Below are 20804 nucleotides of genomic sequence, written 5' to 3'. Positions count from 1 at the left end.
TTCTCTGAGTTAATGGCTCAACCTCTGCCCTCTGATGACCCTTACCCTTCACAAGGGGAAGTCACTTTATCCCACAGTACCTGCTGCTGAATATCCATTGCCTGCTGTTTAATTTGGTGGTCCAAGAGGTTTCTAGAACATATTCCTTCTGTAAGGAGACAAACCTTCAAATATTACTGGATCCAAATGCACATCCCCTTGTATTAAGTTGTAAGCAGAGTAGGCCCATCGAATCAATGAAATTTTGGTAAGTAAATTCCACTGATTCCATGGGCCTAATCTAGCTGCAACTTACTATATCAAACAAGAGGATTTCAGTCACTGTGTCCTTTTTTGCATGAATTTTCCTCCATTCTCCTGCTTATCTTGGCAAAAATATTTTTTTGGTTTGGCTACATGACCCAGCTGATCAGAGTTCATGTAGCATGTGTGAAAAAAAAAATCACAGTGTAAATCAGGCTTGTCCAACCTTGGCCCTCCAGATGTTCTCGGACTTCAACTCCCAGAAGCCTTCAGCACCACCTCTGCTGGCCAGCACCACCTCTGCTGGCCAGGATTTCTGGGAGTTGAAGTCCAAGAACATCTGGAGGGCCAAGGTTGGACAAGCCTGGTGTAAATCATAGTTAGCGGTATGATGCCAACAAAGCTGTTTCCTTCACTGCACAAGCATGAGCATTTCACTCCTTTCAGAGATGCTGATTGATGGCTTTTCAATACTGGTTGGTTGGGGAAATGGAATATAAAATTTAAAATTGCACTGGAGAACATGAGGGGGCTTTTTCCAATTAAAAAAATTGTGGTGGTGGAATAGGAGCATGTGTAACACTCTGAGGTCCAGAGCTGAGAGTGCACAGCCCCAAATTTTCCGATATGTTCCCCACATTTTCATTCTTTTATTATTTTAAAAGCATTTTTCACAATACTTTGTGCAATAGTTGATTAAATTTTAGTTATTTTTAAAATTATTTTATAAAGCCTGAGGCAACTCAATGAAAGGCTCTAAAAAGCTGAATCATTTGACCTATTATACCAGTTCTGCCCAAAGATTGTATCTTTAATCATATGATGTTGTTTCTGTTTTGCCATATAAAATAAGGCATCAGGCCTTCACAACAATTCTGTGCAAATCCAAAGACCCACCTCTCACCACAGCAAAAGACTGTTTGCTCTCTTTGACTGCTAAGGGCAGCTTCAGACACTGCATAAAACATCTCCAGATGGATGCAAAGTGAATGTTATGCTCAACTGTCAGTACCTCTTGGTAACATATCAGTAGAAAAACTTGTGCAAGGGAGATGTCATGTCCCTAGGGATAGATACAGCTTCCCCTTTCCAGTTACTCTCAAATGTTATCAGAAGTGCTACAACCAGAACACAGGAGAAAAATAGCTGTGAAGTAAGCTTGCTGATTTTCTTAACATCTGTAATTGTTCGTTGTGGATTGGTCAGTAAAGTTGCTGCAACATTTCATCCTACAATAGGATCTAAAAAGCCATGCTATAGCAAGATTCCTGAAGTTATCTTAGATCAGTGCCTTGCTGCAGGACCGCCTAGGAACTTCTGAGTTCTGAGTTTCAGTGTGAAGGACATGGAATAAACAAAGTTTAAAAAGAAAGATTTCATGTAATGTCAGGCTGTTTGGTTTGCCCAAGGTAGAACTGGAAGATAATGACAGAAACAATATTCATTGGCTACTCTAAGTTACTTTCTGCTCTTTTAGAAAAACCCTTCTGTAGTGACTATGGGAAAGCCTGTCCTACCTCCTCCTCCTCACTATATGAGAGAGACTTTCCTCAAATGGAGGAAGGCTGGCATGGGAAGGGGTCCCCTTTTCAGTCTTCACTATTAGTCTGAGAGGCATTCCCAGTGGAAATGGAATTTCCCTCTTGACCTCCAGATCGTTTCCTGCCTCTTTGTGGACACGTTGGCTCCAGTAGGCTTGTGAGTTCCAAAAACTTGGAAAAAGAGAGGAAGAAGGGGAAGAGGAAGCGGAAGAAGAGAGAGAAGCACAAGACAGGCCCTTCTTGAGTGCGATAGCACTGTTTTAGGTGCAAGAAAGAGAAAGAATCCTCAGTTGGCCATCCTTCTCTGGTAAACAAACGGATTCACTTGGAGAAGGGAAAAATTACTTTTGTCAAATTGTCTCTGCTTTTCCCCCCAGTAGAAAGACAGGTGGGATTATAGTAAATTCAGAGCTACAGCTGCACATTACATGATATACTAATCAGCAGCAACATTACTTAGCTTTGGGGTATACAGGCAGCTTTCCAGTTAGCAGTGCTTATGAAATTGTAGCATCCCAGTTGAACAGAGACATAAGTTATCAAATCCCTGCTACATTTTTATAGGGCAAAAAAGAAGTTTGCTTAGCTTCCTGCTCCCATTTAGCCTAGTAGTTTCTAATGGAAATACAGAGGAGAAACACCTCCTCATTTATTGATAGAAGGCAGGTTCACATGGATATTAGTAACAATTGTGCTACTCCCAGAGATTAAAGTGAAGGATTCAGATATAGCCAGAGTCACAACCATAGGAATGATTATCAGTTGTGTTCCCCACCCTCTTCATTGTCACAAAGACTGCTGTAGACTGAGGAGCTGCCAAAAGTACCATCTCTGTTCAAGTTCTATAAGGATGGATATTTTAACCCCAGCACCTACCATCAGCCTCCTTGCAAAAGGCCTGGAAGCAAAATATCCAGCAGAATCAACTTACCTGAAGCTTTCCTTCATAAAAAGAAAATGTGTCTTTTTCATGACTTCAGACCACTCGAATAAAACAAAAACTACACAAACAGTGATGAAAGATCCACCTGTGCTTTCAGAGGTTTCCATGAGCTCCTTAAAATACTGAAGTTTTGCTCCAAGTAGTTTGGGTTTATGGCAGGGGCGGGTAATGAGCTCTCTGGTGATAATTCAGTTGCAAACAGTCTCAGAAGAGACTCATAACTAGAGATCAGCATGATTTGCTTCATGCTGCATCATTGCTAGTTGTCAGCGTGGCACCACAGGTGCCACATGTTCCCTTTCCCATCCCACCTGTCAGCTTCCCCTACCAGCTGGTGCGCACTGCTTGGCTCCTGCTCTTCACACGATTGTCCAGTCACAGCAGGAGCATGGACTTCCCTTCTCTTCCTCCTCCAGCAGCTGCCCACTCAAAGGCAGCACTGCAAAAATCCCTGCCCTGCCTCCTTGTCTGCTGGAGGAGGCAGAGAATGGAATTTTGTGCTCCTGCTGTGACTGGATGGTTGTGTGAAGAGCAGGAGATGAGGAGCAAGTGCCAGCTTATAAGTGGGGGAGCTGGCTGGGTGGTAGGGGAAGGGAATGTACAGCACCTGTGGTACCATGCCAATGACTTGCAACAATGCAGCATGAAGCTGTGCCCATCTCTCCTCATAACTAAGTATACTTTATTGAAGACTAGACTCTTGGCCTACAGCAGAATCTTTGGCTGTTGCCTTAGGGGAAACCAAGACAAATCTTTTATTAACATATACCTCTTGGAGGACTTGCTAACAGCTCCATTGTCTACCCATTATCTCCAGCTAGGAATGGTGCCACAACAGTCCATTCCCTCCTCCCAGAACTAGCCCAGTCCACTCACTAGGTTCTGTGGAGTACACATATGCATCAGCATTGTTGTCGCACCAATCATGCAAGTAGTCCAGATGGTGCTTCCCCGCCTCTCCTCACAGCTGATCGTTTAGCAGCTGAGCTGGGGTGGTCAGCTATGGGGAGAGGCGGGGCAGTGCCAGCAGGTCTATGTCCACAATTGGTGGGATGTCGTCACTGTTGAACATGCATGCTGCAACAAGTCAGGTGAGTGGACTGGGCTGGTTCTGGGGGGTGGGAATGAACCACCATGGGACCGGTGGTGCCATACTTCATATTCGTAACCCCTGGATATGAATATGAAGCACCTGTGTCTAGTTCTGAGCCCTTGTGTTTGGCTCCCCTTCACTCCATGAATCACCAAATCTGTAAGAAGTAAATATAGAATTGCAGTTTCTGCACTTACAATGTCCTAGAGGTTCCACACAAAAGAAGCTGCCAATTTATACTGCAAAATCTACATATGCATGTTGTTGTATACTCTGCAGGTACTCTGTCTTCTACTGTTTACAACCTGGAAGACATTAGTGAGCAATATACTTTTCAAGTTTTAGAAGACAGCTTCAAATGTTCCACACGCTCTGGCACCACAAGAAAAAAAATAATTTGCATATATGAAATTTCATTTCATTGTAAAAAGCCTGTTTATAAGAGTATTATTGTAGGTAACTCTGAAAGTGAATCTGCTTGCCTAGCCCTCTCTGAAAGGAAACACTCATAAAAGCAGGAAAGGTGCTCCATCTAGTGTCTTTATGTTTAGTGAATTCTAGATAAATTTCACCTCCGCTTTTAAAAGAAATATCTGGCCTAAGAACAGCCAAAATCAAATATATTGTTAGAAACAAAAGGTCAGAAATTTACTTTGGATGAACTGGGTTCTTGCTCTTCAGCTCATTAAAAGCTCATAACATCCATTCAATTCTTTTAACAGTATCATTTGGCTCACTGTAGAGCAATAAACAGTAGCTGATTGCCAGGCTCTGACAGTTTGGGTTGGAAAGAGTCCAGTGGAAGAGTGTAAGCACTCACAACTGCATCTGATCCATGCTTCATATGTTATTGCAACAGGCTTGAAGCTTTTCTGATTAAATCTAGGCTCATACTTTTCCAGTGATACCTAAATTGGAGTTGGGGAAGGCATGATCCTTCAAATGTTGCTGGAATGTCATTCCCTACCTAAGGGATAGGCTACACAGGGGCAGGATGCACTTCGTACCCACACTGGAATATATTTTATGTAATGATGCTACATTGAATCAAGGGAAAGGCCTTAGGCTTTATAAGCCTGGCTTGGGCTCTAACCATGCCTCTTCCCTTTCTGGGGCTTCCCCACATCCCACCTTGGGCTAGCTGAACCTGTTTCCAGGGCAACTGATTGGCCTTCTTCCATGTGATGGCTCGCTTTGTGGGAGTTTTTCATGCCTACACAGCATACATTGCCCAACAGTTCTGTTGGGTATTTCTTATCAAACCCATAGCATTAAATAGGTCCATCTAGTTTGGTTCAGAAGGTCGACTTGGTCATATTGGTAGGGATGTGTGGGTTGGAATAACTTAGGAATTTCTTGGTAGGCCTGTAAAAGTATGATTTGATTGACTGGCCAGACTTGAGGCTTGGAGTTTCAGGCTGCAAGATTGAGGGGAGAAATTATGGCTTGTCTTGGTGGCCAGACTAAACAATCTGACTGAAGTTGTGAATGGTAAGTAGGAATTGGTAGAAAGGGTAAAAGTCATTTTTCCACCGCAAGTGTGTTGCCTAGGAACACACTTTTCTCAGACAGGGTGGTTCTTGTCCAAATGGCTTAGGTTTCCCAAACATTTTTTGCCTTTTGCAAATTCTTTTTCAGGGAAAGAATTTTCCCTATGAAACTCTATAATGGGACCCAGAGTTTCACCATATACTGAGTTGTCAAGCTTCTATATTTGATTCCATTTGTAATGCAGTTTTGTCATTTTTTTCTCAGTTGTTCTGCTGGCTAACTCTGATTGGAGTTGCAGGGAAATAACATCTAGAGAGAACACACATTTCAAAGCAAAAATAATGAAACTGAGACTTTCCTACTTTGGGCACATAATGAGAAGGCAAGATTCCCCGGAAAAGACAATAAAAATGGGAAAGTTTGAAGGCAGCATGAAAACAGGAAGACCAAATACTACTAGATGGATTGATTCTGTAAAAGAAGCCACAGGCTTGGGTTTCCAGAGATAAGCAGGGCTGTTGACGTCAGGACATCTTGGAGATCAGTAATTCATAGGCTTGCCATAAGTAGGAGGTGACTTGATGGTGTGTGACAACAAATGAACACTTTTGGATGTATGACAATCTTTCAGAAACTCATTTCTCATTTGATAGACTGCGAAATCAAATGAATTATTTCTCCTTTAAGAGCAGAAGACCGTGTATATTTGTCATTTTGTGTCATTGTTACTAGCATGCTGTAATCTTGGTGGCACACTAGGGAGTAACAGCAACATCCATCCTTAGTAAAGCCAGTGAGAGATAGTATTCATAGAAAGCCACTTAATTTCATATGCTAGGGAAAGTATGTTAAAATGAACTGGTATTCTCAAAGCTGGAGTTCAGCATATGGAACTAGAATTGCCTTTGTTGTATAGACAGAAAAGTCTTTTGAGTTAGAATGGATTTGCACATTTGAAGAAAGTGCTTGCCTTGACACTAGGTTATCTACTGGAATATATAATGTATAGTGCAGAGTTAGAGAAGTTACTGTTTTGGACTGGAACTTTTAGCTGTTGCAGTCATAACAGAAGCAACAGCAAACAAGAAATGCAATTGGACTCTTAAACTAGGCCTCTATAATGATTGAAGAATTGAATACAATGAATGTTATACACACTAAATCTTGGTTATATAAAGTTGTTTGATTTATAGTGATATTATTTAAAAAATAAAATTAAACAGGTAAACAAGAAGTGTCTTTTCTGAGTTCTGGTTTGAAGGCTTCTCTGTAGTTTTGATAGCTATTTCACTTTTGATTTATATTTGTGGTTTAAACATCTGGTTAAGTATCCAAGTTACTTCTAAAGTACTCAGGGTAAAAATATTTTTTTCCTTTTGATCTTAGATTTGACGTTGATACAACAGAACTCCATAGTTGGATGACCCGCTCAGAAGCAGTACTCCAGAGTCCTGAATTTGCAATATACAGAAAAGAAGGGAATCTGACAGACCTCAGAGAAAGAGTTAATGTAGGAAAATAGCCATATACTTCACACTTGAAATTTATATGACATCTATGTTCTTAATGCTCAATCTGTTTGCTATAGAGTACCAAATGTAGTTAACTGGCTTGAGTTTGCAGAAAGGGAATACTTTACTGGCTTACTTACTATCACCCTGAACTAAACATATAGTCTGGTATTCAACACAATTATTGAGCATGCAGAAGTGACTTCCAGGTAGAAGAGCTTGTGGATTTGAAGCCCTCAGACCCTCTAAGCCGAGCCGAGCTGAGCTGAATGCCTCATAGTAGCTGGGATAGGAAACGATTTCCCAGATCATTATATGGTTACAGTCTGTCTCCTTTGTAATACAAAATGTTTGAGGGTGGCTTGGTCTTGTATTGGTGGTTAAGAACCATTAACTTTATAGAACAGTGGTTCCCAGCCTTAGAAAATCCAGGTGTTCTTGGATTGCAGCTGCCAGAAACCCCAGCCAGCACAGCTAGTGGTGAAGGCTTCTGGGAATTGTAGTCCAAGAACCTCTGGGTTACCCAAGATTGGGAATCACAGTTATAGAATATTTGTTTTTCATTTGTTGATTTGGACTGATCCAGCTGAGTAAATTTTTGAACTGATCTAATGGGGCAGAGAGGATGGCTATGGAACTGTTCTGAAGAACACCTATACCTCCAAAGTTAACCACTTTATATCTGCTAAGAAGCTTTAAAACGTGCCAAGATAAGTCTTATGTTTCTTTCCACTTCCATTTTCAAGGTAGAAATAAAAAGAGGAAGTTGCCAACATCTTAAATCAATAAGGTCTTTTGCATCTATGGTTTTACATGTATTATGCTGATTGGCTCTTTTAGCATATGTACATGCTATTTTAACAACAGGACACTTGCATAACGTAGGCATCCTTCAGTCTCAAGAGACTATGGTAACGTGCTCTGAATAGAGGTCTTGGAACAGCATCTAGTGTGGCTGAAAAGGCCAATTTGAGAGTGACAATCCCTTCCATACTGAAGAGAAATACAATCTGTCCCCTGTCCAGCTCCCTGATTTTGCTGGTTTGGGGACTGTCTCTTTGCCTTGGCCTGCTGAACAAGTGTCTCTTCAAATTGGGAGAGGCCATGAAGCACCGCCTGCCTCCAGGCTGAACACTCAGATGTCAAGGTTTCCCATCTGTTGAGGTCCATTCCTAAGGCCTTCAGGTCCCGCTTGCAGATATCCTTGTATTGCAGCTGTGGTCTCCCTCTGGGGCACTTTCCCTGCACTAATTCTCCATACAGGAGATTTTTTGCAATCCGACAATCAACCATTCTTACGACATGCCCAAGCCAACATAGACGTCTAGACTTGTACATAGATCACATCTCTCTCCAGAGTGGAAGCAGACTGGCATTTGCAGGATGGGGAAGGCTAGGAGGTCAGAGAGCTGGATCCATGGGTGAGATAGAAAAGTTTAGATTGAAACATGGTGAACCACTGATATTAAAAAAAAAAATCTGGATTATCTGTAAAAGATGTGGCCTTTGTTTTATAATATATGTATATACTTGAGAAGTAGAAACTTGTGTGGCAGGTTATAATTTATCTTGAACTGCTGAACTTTGCCTTCATATTACAGGCTATAGAACGAGAAAAGCCTGAGAAGTACAGGAAGCTCCAAGATGCCAGTAGATCGGCTGAGGCGCTGGTGGAACAGATGGTGAATGGTAATTACATGGCAGTTGATTTAGATAATCTTCTTAGGAAGTTGATAAGACATAGTTTTGTATTATCACATATTAGCAAAACACTTGGTGAAGGAACAGTATATTAAAATAGGTTTGCAAAATTTTTATATATTTCTTTTGAGTGTTATCTTTTAATTAGAATAGGGAAACATTTTGAAATTTAGCCCCATGAACTAACACACAATTCAAAATTATGTATTTCCCTACAGGGCACAGGCCATTAACAAGTAGCTCTCAGTCCTCAAATATTCATTCAAGCTGATGACACTTCCAAATTGTCTTAAACTGTTCTAAAACTTTGGGAATGAAGATTATGTAAACAAGCTGAGAGGGGTTCTCCCCCCCTTTTTTTTGGCGGCCTGATATTTAATTTATTTAATGTGTGTTACTTTGGGCACAGGATTCCTGTCTTATTTCTGTTGAATTGGACTCAGTGTGCCATGTACTGTTCATTTCAGACTTTCGTTATTTGCTTTAAGTGTTTGTATTCTCTTGTTCCTACTTTCTTTCCCCTTTCAAAAAACTATCTTCCTCTTCTTTCTTTACACCCGTCTTTCTTAATCCAGTCTCAACACCACTGTCCTCTCCCCATGTGCATTTTACTTTCTGGTCCATGAAACTTGCCCTCCTTAGTGTGGAAATATTTGTCTGTTTGCCCAGGTGGTTATCTACTGACTGTTTGGCTCTGCTGTTTCTTAACCATTTCTGTTGTATGTTCTGCTTCTTCGAGTGCCTTTCTAAAGCAAAGTACCGGGTGTATCTTGAGCCACTAAATGTGTGTGTGTCTATTCTGAAGTAAATCTGGGTTCTATATGCATGTATGAGATTACAGCCTAAGAGTATTCGCCAGTCTAGGGATGAACAACTGTTACTTGACCTTCTGTGATATACAGAGGCAGAACTCTGGTGACCCATCTGGGATTTGAGCATAGAAAATAGACAACAGATTAAAGCCACATTTATGTGTTTGTTTGTATGTATGTTTATTTTCAAAAGTGACAGAAACCTTCTGTCAAACAAATTGTGTGGGGTTGCTGAAGACCAAGCACCAACTGTTGCCTTAGCTTTCTGTCTGAGTGTGCTGAAATTGAGGGGCAATAAATACACAGAAATTGGCATAGGAACACAGGAAACTGCCATATGCTATTCTTCTATCTAGCCCAATATTGTCTGTTCCAGCTGGCAGTGATTCTCCTGGGCCTCAGCAAGAGATCTTTCATGTCACCTGCTACCCTGCACTTCTAAGTGGAAATACCAGGAATTGATTCTGGGAACTATGTCACTTGATTTACAGCTCTTCCCTGTACTCATCCTGCTGTTTGGAAAACATTGATTGATTAATTAATATTACTATTGGTTAGGTATGCTAGCATAAGTGCAATGACATAAATCGCAGCAATGAGTTGCCACTAGAGATGGGGTATTCGTATTTGTATGTTAATATGAATATCCCTGCACAGCTGTATGAGGGGCCAGCCCCTATGGCTGGCCCATCCGCTCATGTGTCTGGCAGCAGCAGCAGCCTTGCTCATCCTTCCAGTTACTCCCAGAGCGACACTCTCTTCCTGCTCACCTGGCTACTTCAGGCAGTGGGAGGGAGGACAAGTCTCCCTGCATGGCTGCCGAGTGGTCAGGCAAGCGGGAAGAGCAATTGGAAGGATAAGTGAGGCTGCCGCTGCCACCGGACATGTAAATGGGTGGGCTGGCTGCAGGGGCCAGCCCCTCATTAAGTCTAATTGTGCAGACTTAATATAAGCCACATATATAAATATCCCAATGGATATTCAAATACAAATACCCCATCTCTAATTGCCACTAGTTAATGAGTTGCAGCCCGTATCCCTCATCATGCACCAATTCACAATACTTGCACACGCAGTGACTTGTATGAAAGTATGAAAAAAGAGCAAAGTGTGCTGCTTATGTACTGCCCCATAGTGCTCAAAGCACTCTATGTGTAGTTTACAAGTTAGTTATGCAGGCTACATATTGCCCCACAAGCAATCAAACTAAACACATACAAAGATTAAATGCAAAACAATAATTGGACAAACATAAATATACATATAGCAAGATTTTGGCAGTTGTCCTGTTGAAGAAGTCAATAAAGCAGGCATTGCTTAGCAGGTTCTCTACAGCATGTAAGGAGAGGAGCACTTAGCCCCTCTGTACTCTGTCATCATTTTCTGCACATGGAGAACATCGTGTCAGCAAGGAAGAGGTTCTTGCTCATGTGTTGGGTTCTTGATCAACATACAGATCTGCACGCAAGTAGGAATCCCTCCTCTGCTGAGACATCTCGATGCACATGGAAAATGTGATGACAGAAAAGGGAGGGCCTAGGCATTCCCCTATAGTGGAGAAGAGGAAGTAACATTTGAGTAAGTATCACTTCAGTGGGGTGAGAAGGATTGCAAAATCCCTTTGTTTCAGAAGTCAGGATAGCGAAATAGATAGGTTGTTTGTGTGGTGACAAATTTGGAACAAAGTGGTTGTTGTACTGAAGTAGATGATCACTCAACTGAAAGGCTTCAAAGTGAACACAGCATGCATTTGTAATATAAAGATTCATTGTAAGTTGCCTTTTAAAATATCTTTGTAGATTAAGAGTTAAAACATACTGTTCTACATTGAAGCTATAGCTAATGATAAATGTATAGGAGAAGGTATGCTTCACTTTAAGTGACATTTCAGCAGACTTTGCATATAAGGTGTCGAACAATTAAAAGTGTTTTAATTGTATTTTAACACAATTTGTTATGCACAGTACACAGGTAATAAAATTAATGAAGGCACTTCAAGTACTGATCTCTGTGTCCTTTGGGGACAATGTATTTATTCACTGCTGATATGAGGGGTTGTTCTGAATATAAAATGTGAAACAATTTATGAGCCATTAACCTTGAAATTATAATATATTATCACAGAATGGGAATTGTATTATTCATCATGCCTGAGCGTTGATGGCAGGAGTTATGCACTTGCTTAAGACTGGTGGCAGCATTTTTCCCAAGGCTTGAACTCAAAAGGGGCCAGTGGTTGATAGAAAGCAAGGGGCAACACTACCACATTATATAACATAACTTGAATAAACCACGCAATTAGGCCTTCATACATAAAGAAACCAGTTTAAATAGATTACTTAGCAAAACTAAGTTATTACAGATGTTCTTCTTCGTGGTCCCTGTGAATCACACCCTGGGTGATCGGTGCCTGCCCGGAGTTCTTGAGCTTCTGCAGTAGCAAAAAACACATTAGAATAAGGCCCTTCCCCTTTGTTTAAGTACCTTGGCGCCAAGGCTCCCCTTTCAGTTTCTTTCAACTGCCACATTGAGAGCCTCATAGTTCTGCTTCTGTGAGTAAAAGAGAGAATTTATTCTTGATTCCTTCCTGTTATCAATTTTTTTCCTTTAAACTTTTAGATCAAATTCATTATCATCAGATTTTTTTTTTTCTTTTCTACTTTGCTCGGCCTCCGGCTGCAGCACCCTCCCCCCTCAACCATCATTTTTTCTCCTCAAATTATTTTCTCCTATTCATGGCCCCTTTGGGCCCGTTTAAACACTGTGTGGTCTGTGATAACAAAATAACACTCTCCGATGGCCACACCAAGTGTCTTTTTTGCTTCTGAGAGGCACACCAGATGTCCTCCTGCCAGCATTGTAAAAACTTCAAGTGCGGAGTCCTCCATTCTCGCTTATCTAGATTAAAACTCTGTCTTTGGAAACAATCCTTTCAACCAACCAAAATGGCCCAACCTCCTTGTAAGGCCACGGTGAACCAATAGAGATTGATTCGGTGATTTGTTGAGGCTGCTGAGAAATGACTGCAGCTTTAGATTTATGCTATTTAGGTCATTTAGGCAGAGAAGGCTCCGGAACCAAAGAGGCTTCGGTGGACATTTGACATTTAGTGAAGGGCTTCGATATTGAGGATTTCGGTGTCGAGCACTTCGATTTATGGGTTTTTGAAGTTTTAGACGAAGTGGATGGAGTGTCAGAGTGGGATGGTGTGGTCAATGGACGTTGTTTTGAGGCTTCAGAAAGAGCCTTCTCCACTGCTTTGGTTTGTGAGGTGGCCTTACATCATTACCACAAAATTCCATATGGTTATCCTCAAATCAGTTCTCCCTTTACTCTACAAAAATGACTGGTTCACTGTCATAGATCTCAAAGATACATACTTCCATATTTCCATACATCCTTCATACAGAAAATTCCTTCAATTTCAGCTAGGAATAACAAGCCTACCAATTCAAAAGGCTTCCTTTCAGTCTTGCAACAGTTTCAAGAGTATTCACCAAGTGCATGGAACCAGTAGCTGCTTATCTCAGGTTGCAAAAAATTCTCATATTTCCATATATCAGTGATTAGCTCTTTGTAGCTCATTCCCATCACAAGGCCCAATGAGACACTCACTTCACCCTTACCCTCCTTTGTGATCTCATTCTTGCTGTGAATGAACACAAATGAAATTTTAAACTTACAAAGATTATTCATTATATAGGTGCATGCATAGATTCCACACAAGCTCGAGCCTTTCTTCCTCCAGACAAGAGAGAAAATCTCATTGCATTACTTTAAGTTTTCACCCCTAATGCTATGGTACCCGCCTTGACTGTGCAATGTGTACTAGGCACCATGGCCTCTATCACTTCAGTAGTGCAGCATGTACATCTCAATATGAGATCTCTTCAGTCATTGTTTCTAGCTGTCCTTGACCTGCTCACAGACCCTCCTCATACTCTTTTAAGGGTCACCCCAGAACTTGCCTCCCAACTTCAGTAGTGGCATTTTCCTCCCAACCTATCCATCAGGTGGCCATTCCGACAACCACAACCACAAATACAGGTCAGCACCAACGCCAGCCTCACAGGCTGGGGAGCTCACTGCAAATCTCTCAAAATCCATGCCAAGTTGTCTTCCAGAGAGAAATTGCTTCACATCAACGAATTAGAGCTGTTGGCAGTTATAAAAGCTTGCAAAGCATTCATAAACCTCCTCGCTGACAAGATGGTACAAATTGCCACCAACAACACCACAGCAATGTACTATATTCTGAAACAAGGTGGCGCCCACTCGCCAAGTTTCCTCTGTTTAGCAATCTCTCATCAGACATTCACCACCGCCCTTGCCTGCCCCACCTCCTCACTCAGAACAATGCCCAAGGACCTCCACCCAGACCTAACTGTTCTGCACCTGGCAGTGTGGAGGATTCTGCCTTGCTAATGAACGTCCTCCATCAATCAAAGAAGCCCTCCACTAGAAAGGCTTGCCTGTATAAATGGAACAGATTCAAATCTTTCACTGAAGCTTCTTCATTGCCTTCTGTCAACCCATCACTTGCTCCTGTTCGAGGTTTTTTTTTTGCATCATCTCAACTCTAGTGGCCTTTCACTCTCTTCCTTAAGAGTTTACCTCTCCACCATAGTTTCTTATCAGCCCCCTAACTCTTCGGCAGCTGATTTCTTCAAGCATCCAACATCGAAATGTATTCTTATTTATTTATTTTATTTATTTATTTAATTTATATCCCGCCTATCTGAATCACATAGGACCACTCTAGGCGGCTAGAGTCTAGGTCTATCTGATATTTACCCAGATACTTGCCCGCCATCACCACAATGGTCACTAACACTAGCACAGCAACAACTTACTAAAGCTCCCTTAGAATCTTTAGCGTCAACTGATTTATGGCTACTTACCTTTAAAGCAGTTTTCCTCATCACCATCACCTCAGCTTGACAAACTAGTGATTTAGCGGCCTTGTGCCATGACTATCCTTATTTTATTTACAATTTTTTCCGGACAAAGTCAAACTGTCCATGGATATTTCTTTCCTCCCCAAAGTTGTATCTCAATTCTGTCTCTCTCAGCCATTTATCCTTCCTTCCTTCTTCCCATAACTGTCCACAACTCGAGAAAGAATCCTCCATACTTTAGACATTAGGAGAGCCCTTGCCTTTTATGTCCAATGCACTCAACCTTTCAGCGTTCACCTTGACTTTTCATAATTCACCAACCACCTACTAAAGGTTGTCAGATGACATCTCAAATTATATCTAGATGGGTTGCTTCAACCATTCACCTTGCGTACCAGCTGGCACACAAACCAGTCCCGAAGGTGATTCGCCCTCACCAGAACAGTGGCAACCTCTATGGCATTCCTATGCGGCATACCTCTTCCAGACATCTGCGCCTCTGCCACCTGGGCACAGCCGTCCACTTTCATCCAGCATTATAGACATGATCTCTGGCAGAAATCTGATGCGGCCTTTGGACGTGCTGTTCTAGCCTCTACCTTGGCGTGACACCCTGCCTCCAGGTAAGACAGCTTTTTAGTCACCCAGAGTGTGATTCACAGAGGCCATGAAGAATGACATGTTACACATCTGTAATTGTAGTTCTTCGAGTCGACCTCTGTGATTCACCCATCCCACCCATCCTCCCCACTGTCACACCATTGTGCTTAATGTAGCAGTGGTGGACACAACTGAAAGGGGAGCCTTGGCACCAGGGTACTTATACGAGGGGGGAGGAGCCTTATTCTAATGTGTTTTTTGCTACCGCAGAAACTCTAGAACTTTCCAATGAGGCTCTGCGCAGGCGTAGATCACCCAGGGTGTGAAACACAGAGGTCCACTCAAAGAACTACAATTATAGGTGGGTAACCTGTCGTTATGCTTACAGAGAAAGGCTACGCTAGTACTCAGAAATAGTCAACCTGTGATGAATGGGACTCCCAGGTAAGTATGTATAGGATTGCATTTTTAACTCACCTTCAGGTCAAGAGAGGTTTGAGAAGGTTCAAAGTATGTGAAAGAAAATGGAAACCAAATTGTTTTAGAATATTTGAGCTCCCAAATATTTTTGGATTTCCAAAACGATTGACTCGTGTCCATAGTGGCTGGGGCTTCTAGGAGTTAAAGTTGATAATATTTGAAGGACCAAAGGGCGAGACTCTTGTTTTGAACACAGAGTAGAAATACTAAATTTATTTGGAACATCACATAGGGAAGCAGAAAAAAGTCTTCCTAATTGAAGTGAGGACAAGAGAATCATAGTAGTTTTCATTACTTGCAAGTAGAGCTTCTGAAAAGTAATTTTTTAGATTAACACTCCTAGAATACCCCAGCTAGCCTTGCCACAGGAGTCAGGGTACCTTGAAAAAGTAATGCTTAACATTTGTGGTTGAGAGTGGATTCCCAGAATCCATGTTCTACCAACTAGACTTCCTACAAATTCTATTTAATGACACCTTAACAAAATAGTGAGTAAGTCTGGAAGGGTTTGTTTTGTGTATTATTTAGTCATCAGAAATTTTTGAAATACAGCGCTAGAATCCCTCTCCTTCAAGTTTGTCATCAAAATTCTTTAGAATCCAGATTTTACAGGTGCCTGCAGAGACCTTCTGGTGTGTTAGCACTTACTCCCATAATTTGCTTGTCATCAACCTCTTCCTTGCTGACATCCTGTGATCGGGAATGGCTTGAGTGGGCACTTTGTTCTGTGTGCTTCCTGCTTTCTGTCCTTTCTCTGAACCTTTTTATTTGTGATTTGTGAGTATGTAAATTGATAAATTGTTTCTGAGTCATCTGGGTCAGTTGCTTAGCCCAATGGACTTTTAAAATAATATGCAATAATACCTGTAGTGCTTTGATATTATTCATTATTTCCCTAATGAAAGCTTGAATTCATACTAGTTCATGTTTTTAATCCTGGGGAGGTGGTGGAATCTCCTTTTGTTCATAACTTGCTATTCCATTCTATTGATTTCATTATTTCTACATTATCTTCTTTTCTCATGCTTCATTTTTGCAGTGCAGTTCATGGTGAAAAGAATAGTTTGCTAGACTTTTACAAGGAGATTAAAATCCTCTCTCCACTAATGCACAACATCTGTATGTTCAGGATCATTTATTTGATGATAAATCCTTTGCTGCCTTTATGAGATCTCTGATAGAGAAATAGGTTGTTAACCCCCACCCACTTTTTGTAATCTATTATGACCTAAAAATAAATGGCTTAAACTCCCCCCCTCTTTCCTTCCTTCCTTTCTAGAGGGGCTTAATGCTGACAACATCAAACAAGCCTCAGAGCAGTTGAACAATCGCTGGATTGAGTTCTGTCAGTTGCTGAGTGAAAGACTGGCATGGCTGGAGTACCAAAATAACATCATTGCCTTCTACTCCCAGCTGCAGCAAATGGAGCAGACAGTAATTACCACTGAAAACTGGCTGAAAGCACAACCCAAACCAGCAGCAGATCCTGATGCAGTAAAAACACAACTAGATAAGTGCAAGGTTAGAAATCCTGTCCTGATCTTTGTAGCATTACACAGCATAGAGGGAGAAAAAGAATTTATTGGGTTAGTGTTTCATTACAAAAATATCCCATTTACCAGCTTCATGACTGAGAATGGAACAGAGCAATCTTGCTTCAGAGTTCTATACTAAAAATGTGTAGTTTACCAAATTCACACAAATACACTTTAATCAGTAGAATGAATATACACAGAAGCATATGTTGCGCAAAATCCTTTTGTGTGAGTTATGCTGCCCCCCTCCAATGACATCATCAACTGTGGCTATATTGCAGAAATTTCGGAGGAATTAACAGCTTCCTGCTTCTCACCCTTGCCAGGTTCCAGAGATGCCCTTCATTCTAGGAAGTCTTTCGGACCTGCGGAACAGAGTAGGGAATGATTTAAAGCTGGAAAATCACTACAGTTTTCCAGATCTCAGTCTTTCCTTATTCACTTCCTAGGATGATTCCTGAAATGTGTCAGGTGTGGGACGCAGGAAGCTTTGTTTGGGGTGGCAAATATTCCCTGATTTAGGCTGCCGCTGATGCTTAGTTGAGCCTTGTAGGCTAAACAACACTGAAACCAGATTCATTGAACTAAAACCAGCATTTAACTGATGTATGAGCTTAATTTTTGCAATGATAAATCAGTTATTTTATTTACCAGCCAAAAAAATATCTAGTACTTGTGTACAAAGACAACTCTTGGCACACCTTTGAGACATTCAGTCAGTATTACAAGTTAGTCTCATCTTCCAGTGTTGCTGCAGCAGCAAGTTCTACTGTCTGCTAATAAGACACTGTAGTGCGTGTAGCTTTGAACATCTACTAGAAGATTTATTAAAGATGTGTGGTAAGGTTTGGACTGGGGAGTTGGTGGTCTAAATACTGGCACATAAAAACTATTTTTCTTTTTTCTTTCTTTCTTTTCTTTCTCTCATTATTACATTGTGTCTTTTCAAAAATTCTTATTATGTAGGATGAAGTGATCCACTTTTCAACTCTTCAACCTCAGATAGAAAAACTGAAAGTTCAAAGCAAAGCACTGAAACAGAAACAGCAAGGTCCAATGTTCCTGGAAGCAGATTTTGTTGCTTTTATCAATCACTTCAATCAAGCTTATGACGACTTGAAAGCTAGAGAAAAACATCTACAAACAAGTAAGTGTTTGTAGATGCAAGTATTTCTAATTATATATCATTGCCACCAAGAAACATGAGCTTTTGTAGAATCATAGGTCTTCAGTGGGTTATGGAGCCTTGCGGTGCAGTGGTTAAACTGCTGTACTGAAGCCAAAACTGTGCTCACGACTTGGGTAGACTCATTCTTCAGGGTTGACTCAGCCTTCTCTCCTTCCCTTCTCTGAATACCCAATTTGCTGGGGTGGTGGGGCAATATGTAGCCTTCATAATTAACTTGTAAACCACCCAGAGAATGCTTGAAGGTCTATGTGCGGTATATAGGCAGCACATTTTGCTTTTTGCTTAATTGAAGAACTAAATATTATTTCTTCTTTTTCAACTCTCTGTTAGCAAATGACTTGTTTTCAGTTCTAAATTGCTGATATTCCTCCTAGATAAATGACAAATATTAGAATTAAGATACTAATTAAACTGTGGTTGGATTAAAACTTTGTGGGTAAATTCCTGTCCATACAGGCATAATGAAAAGTTATGGCTGCATAAACTGTGATTCAGTTGTGCAATAAGTTGTACTTTCCCTGCATGACTAATTGTGCAGCACACCAGTGGAAGTGCTTCATAGATAGCACTTCCACCTTGGAGCTGTTACAACTACCATGGGCCCAATAGGATTTTGTCCAGTATGGAATTAGTGAAAGTGAAAAGAATCAACTTCATGGTGGCATCTCTCACTGTGGTTGCTTTATCATGGTGGTATTCTTCATTGTAGTTATTTTATCCCAGAAAATGAACTGCTCTCTGACTGTTACCATTTCAGTTTCAGATTTCAGTTCATTTATTCTTTTGTGTAAACATCCAGACTGTATCTGAAAGAGTCCTACTTTAGATGATGATGATAAATCATCATCATCATCATCATCATCATCATCATCATCATCATCATCATCATCATTTGTCACTGAATGTATGTACACCATATACACATACAGCGAAATTCACGAAGAACACTCAGAGACCAGACCAAAACACAAACACCCTCATAATGCATCCTAGATGTTACAAGTAATTTTCATTTTTGAAAATCCATCAGATTCACCATTCTAGGAAAAAGAAGTGAGTGATTAAGGTTAAGCAGTAGCATGTAATCACAAGGTGATTAACTAGCCCAGTATGAACCTGGAAGATGTGGAAGCATTGGAGGCATGTTAACTGATCCTGGGTTTATTGGTTGTCAAGAAGTTCCATTCTTGCCCTTTCACTTGCCTTTTCCTTTGTGAATCCTTGATCCTTTTTATTTCCAATTATTTCCCTTGTTTGACACAAACTCAAAGGGAAATGATTCATGTGAATATACTGACTGGCACATGTGCTCAGGTGAGCTGCCACCTCCCCATAAATGGAGCATGCAGGTGAAGCCAAATGTTATTTCTTCCATCCAGGTACCTTTCTCAGGCAGTTCCCATTTGAAGATGTTTGTAAATGGCTGCATCCCTTTACTTTGTCAACACAAATACTGCTTGCTGAAGTGGAAAGGGTTATAAACGTGGGTAGTGGCAAGTCCTATTGAGAGCAGATTTCTGTAGCTGTTATTCAAAGCCCGGCATTTTTTAAAAAAAATAAATAAAATACGGTTTTAAATTGTCTTTGAAAATTCACTGTTTCCACAGAAAGGGAAAATGTGAATGCCTTCAGGCAGAAATGCATAGTGTTACACTTCAATTATTATATAAATAGTAATCAATATTATTGTGGCAATCATTTGTGCTATTCTTTTACTTCTGTGTAGCTTGCAAAAGACAACAGAGTCATGTGTGCTGCCTTTGAGAGAAAGAGAAGATATAAATGTAATAAATAAATAATCCAGAAGATCTGAGAGATTCGTGCAGTAACCACAAGAGTATTTGCAATACATATAATGTCAGTTGCAGGATAGCTAAGTTAGTTAGCTATACAGCTGCAGAACCAAAGGTTAGCAGTTCAGTTTCCCAGTGTGCTTCCCAGAAAAGCCATCCTGTGTAGCCTTGGGCAAACTGCATAGTCCCAGAATGTCCCCAGAAGAAGGGAAAAGTAAACCACTTCTGAGTACACTTTACCTAGAAAACCCTGATAAGGGTCAGTATAAGTCAGAATTGATTTGATGGGACACACAATATTGTAAACAGTGGGAAATTACTGCCTTTCAGCTTATGACGTAAGTGGGAAACACATGGCTTATACAGTAGTCTCTATCCAATTCTTGACATAAATTTCAAAGTTTGTGTCGAACGAATGTACTCAGGGGTGATATTTTCTTTTTATGGGAGCCTAGAAGAAAGTGGTCAGAAAAATAGAGGGAAGAAGTGAAAAAGAGAGAAGAGCAAGGACTTGTCCGGTTTTGGCTCTTTGCTCATTGTTACCCCCAGAAAAATTCACCCTGAGGGACATGTGACCCTTGGAGGTTCCTCACTTTACCTTGGGCAAGAAACAAGATAAATTGTCATACATGGAACAGCACCAAGAATGTAACTGAATGTTAGACTTTGCCTGTATGTTTAAAAAAAAAACTCACCCTGCAAATCACAGGAGTATGAGTTACAGTACAGTATTAAGTTTTAAAGTGTTATTACCTTGTATTTTGACAAGACCTCTCCATAATAAAATTCCTACAGATACCAGTTTTTATTTTATAGAGAAGGAGGGAATATATTCAAGCATTTAGTTCCAGTTTTTATATCTAGAACTAAATGTATTTGGTGTTCAGCATCTATTGATTCATATAGTTTATGTATATCTTTTTTCTTTTACCAATTCCCTCTTCAGCTCATAGTATGAATCTTTAAGTGCTGCT

General features: G+C 40.7%; 1 protein-coding gene across 11 annotated transcripts in view; it reads left to right on the top strand.

The window, feature by feature from the left end:
• The window catches only part of DMD (dystrophin), a 1295019-nt gene that overhangs the window by 537229 nt on the left and 736986 nt on the right, over positions 1-20804 (top strand). For all 11 annotated transcript variants that reach the window (XM_078390471.1, XM_078390476.1, XM_078390472.1 and 8 more), the window contains 4 exons: positions 6698-6821; positions 8424-8511; positions 16593-16834; positions 17815-17995. In XM_078390471.1, coding sequence (XP_078246597.1) covers positions 6698-6821; positions 8424-8511; positions 16593-16834; positions 17815-17995 — 635 coding nt within the window. The remainder of the gene's footprint in view (positions 1-6697; positions 6822-8423; positions 8512-16592; positions 16835-17814; positions 17996-20804) is intronic.

This window comes from Pogona vitticeps, chromosome 3 (genome assembly GCF_051106095.1).
Source record: "Pogona vitticeps strain Pit_001003342236 chromosome 3, PviZW2.1, whole genome shotgun sequence".
NCBI classification, from domain to species: Eukaryota; Metazoa; Chordata; class Lepidosauria; order Squamata; family Agamidae; genus Pogona; species Pogona vitticeps.
This window is presented reverse-complemented; position numbering and strand designations above follow the sequence as displayed.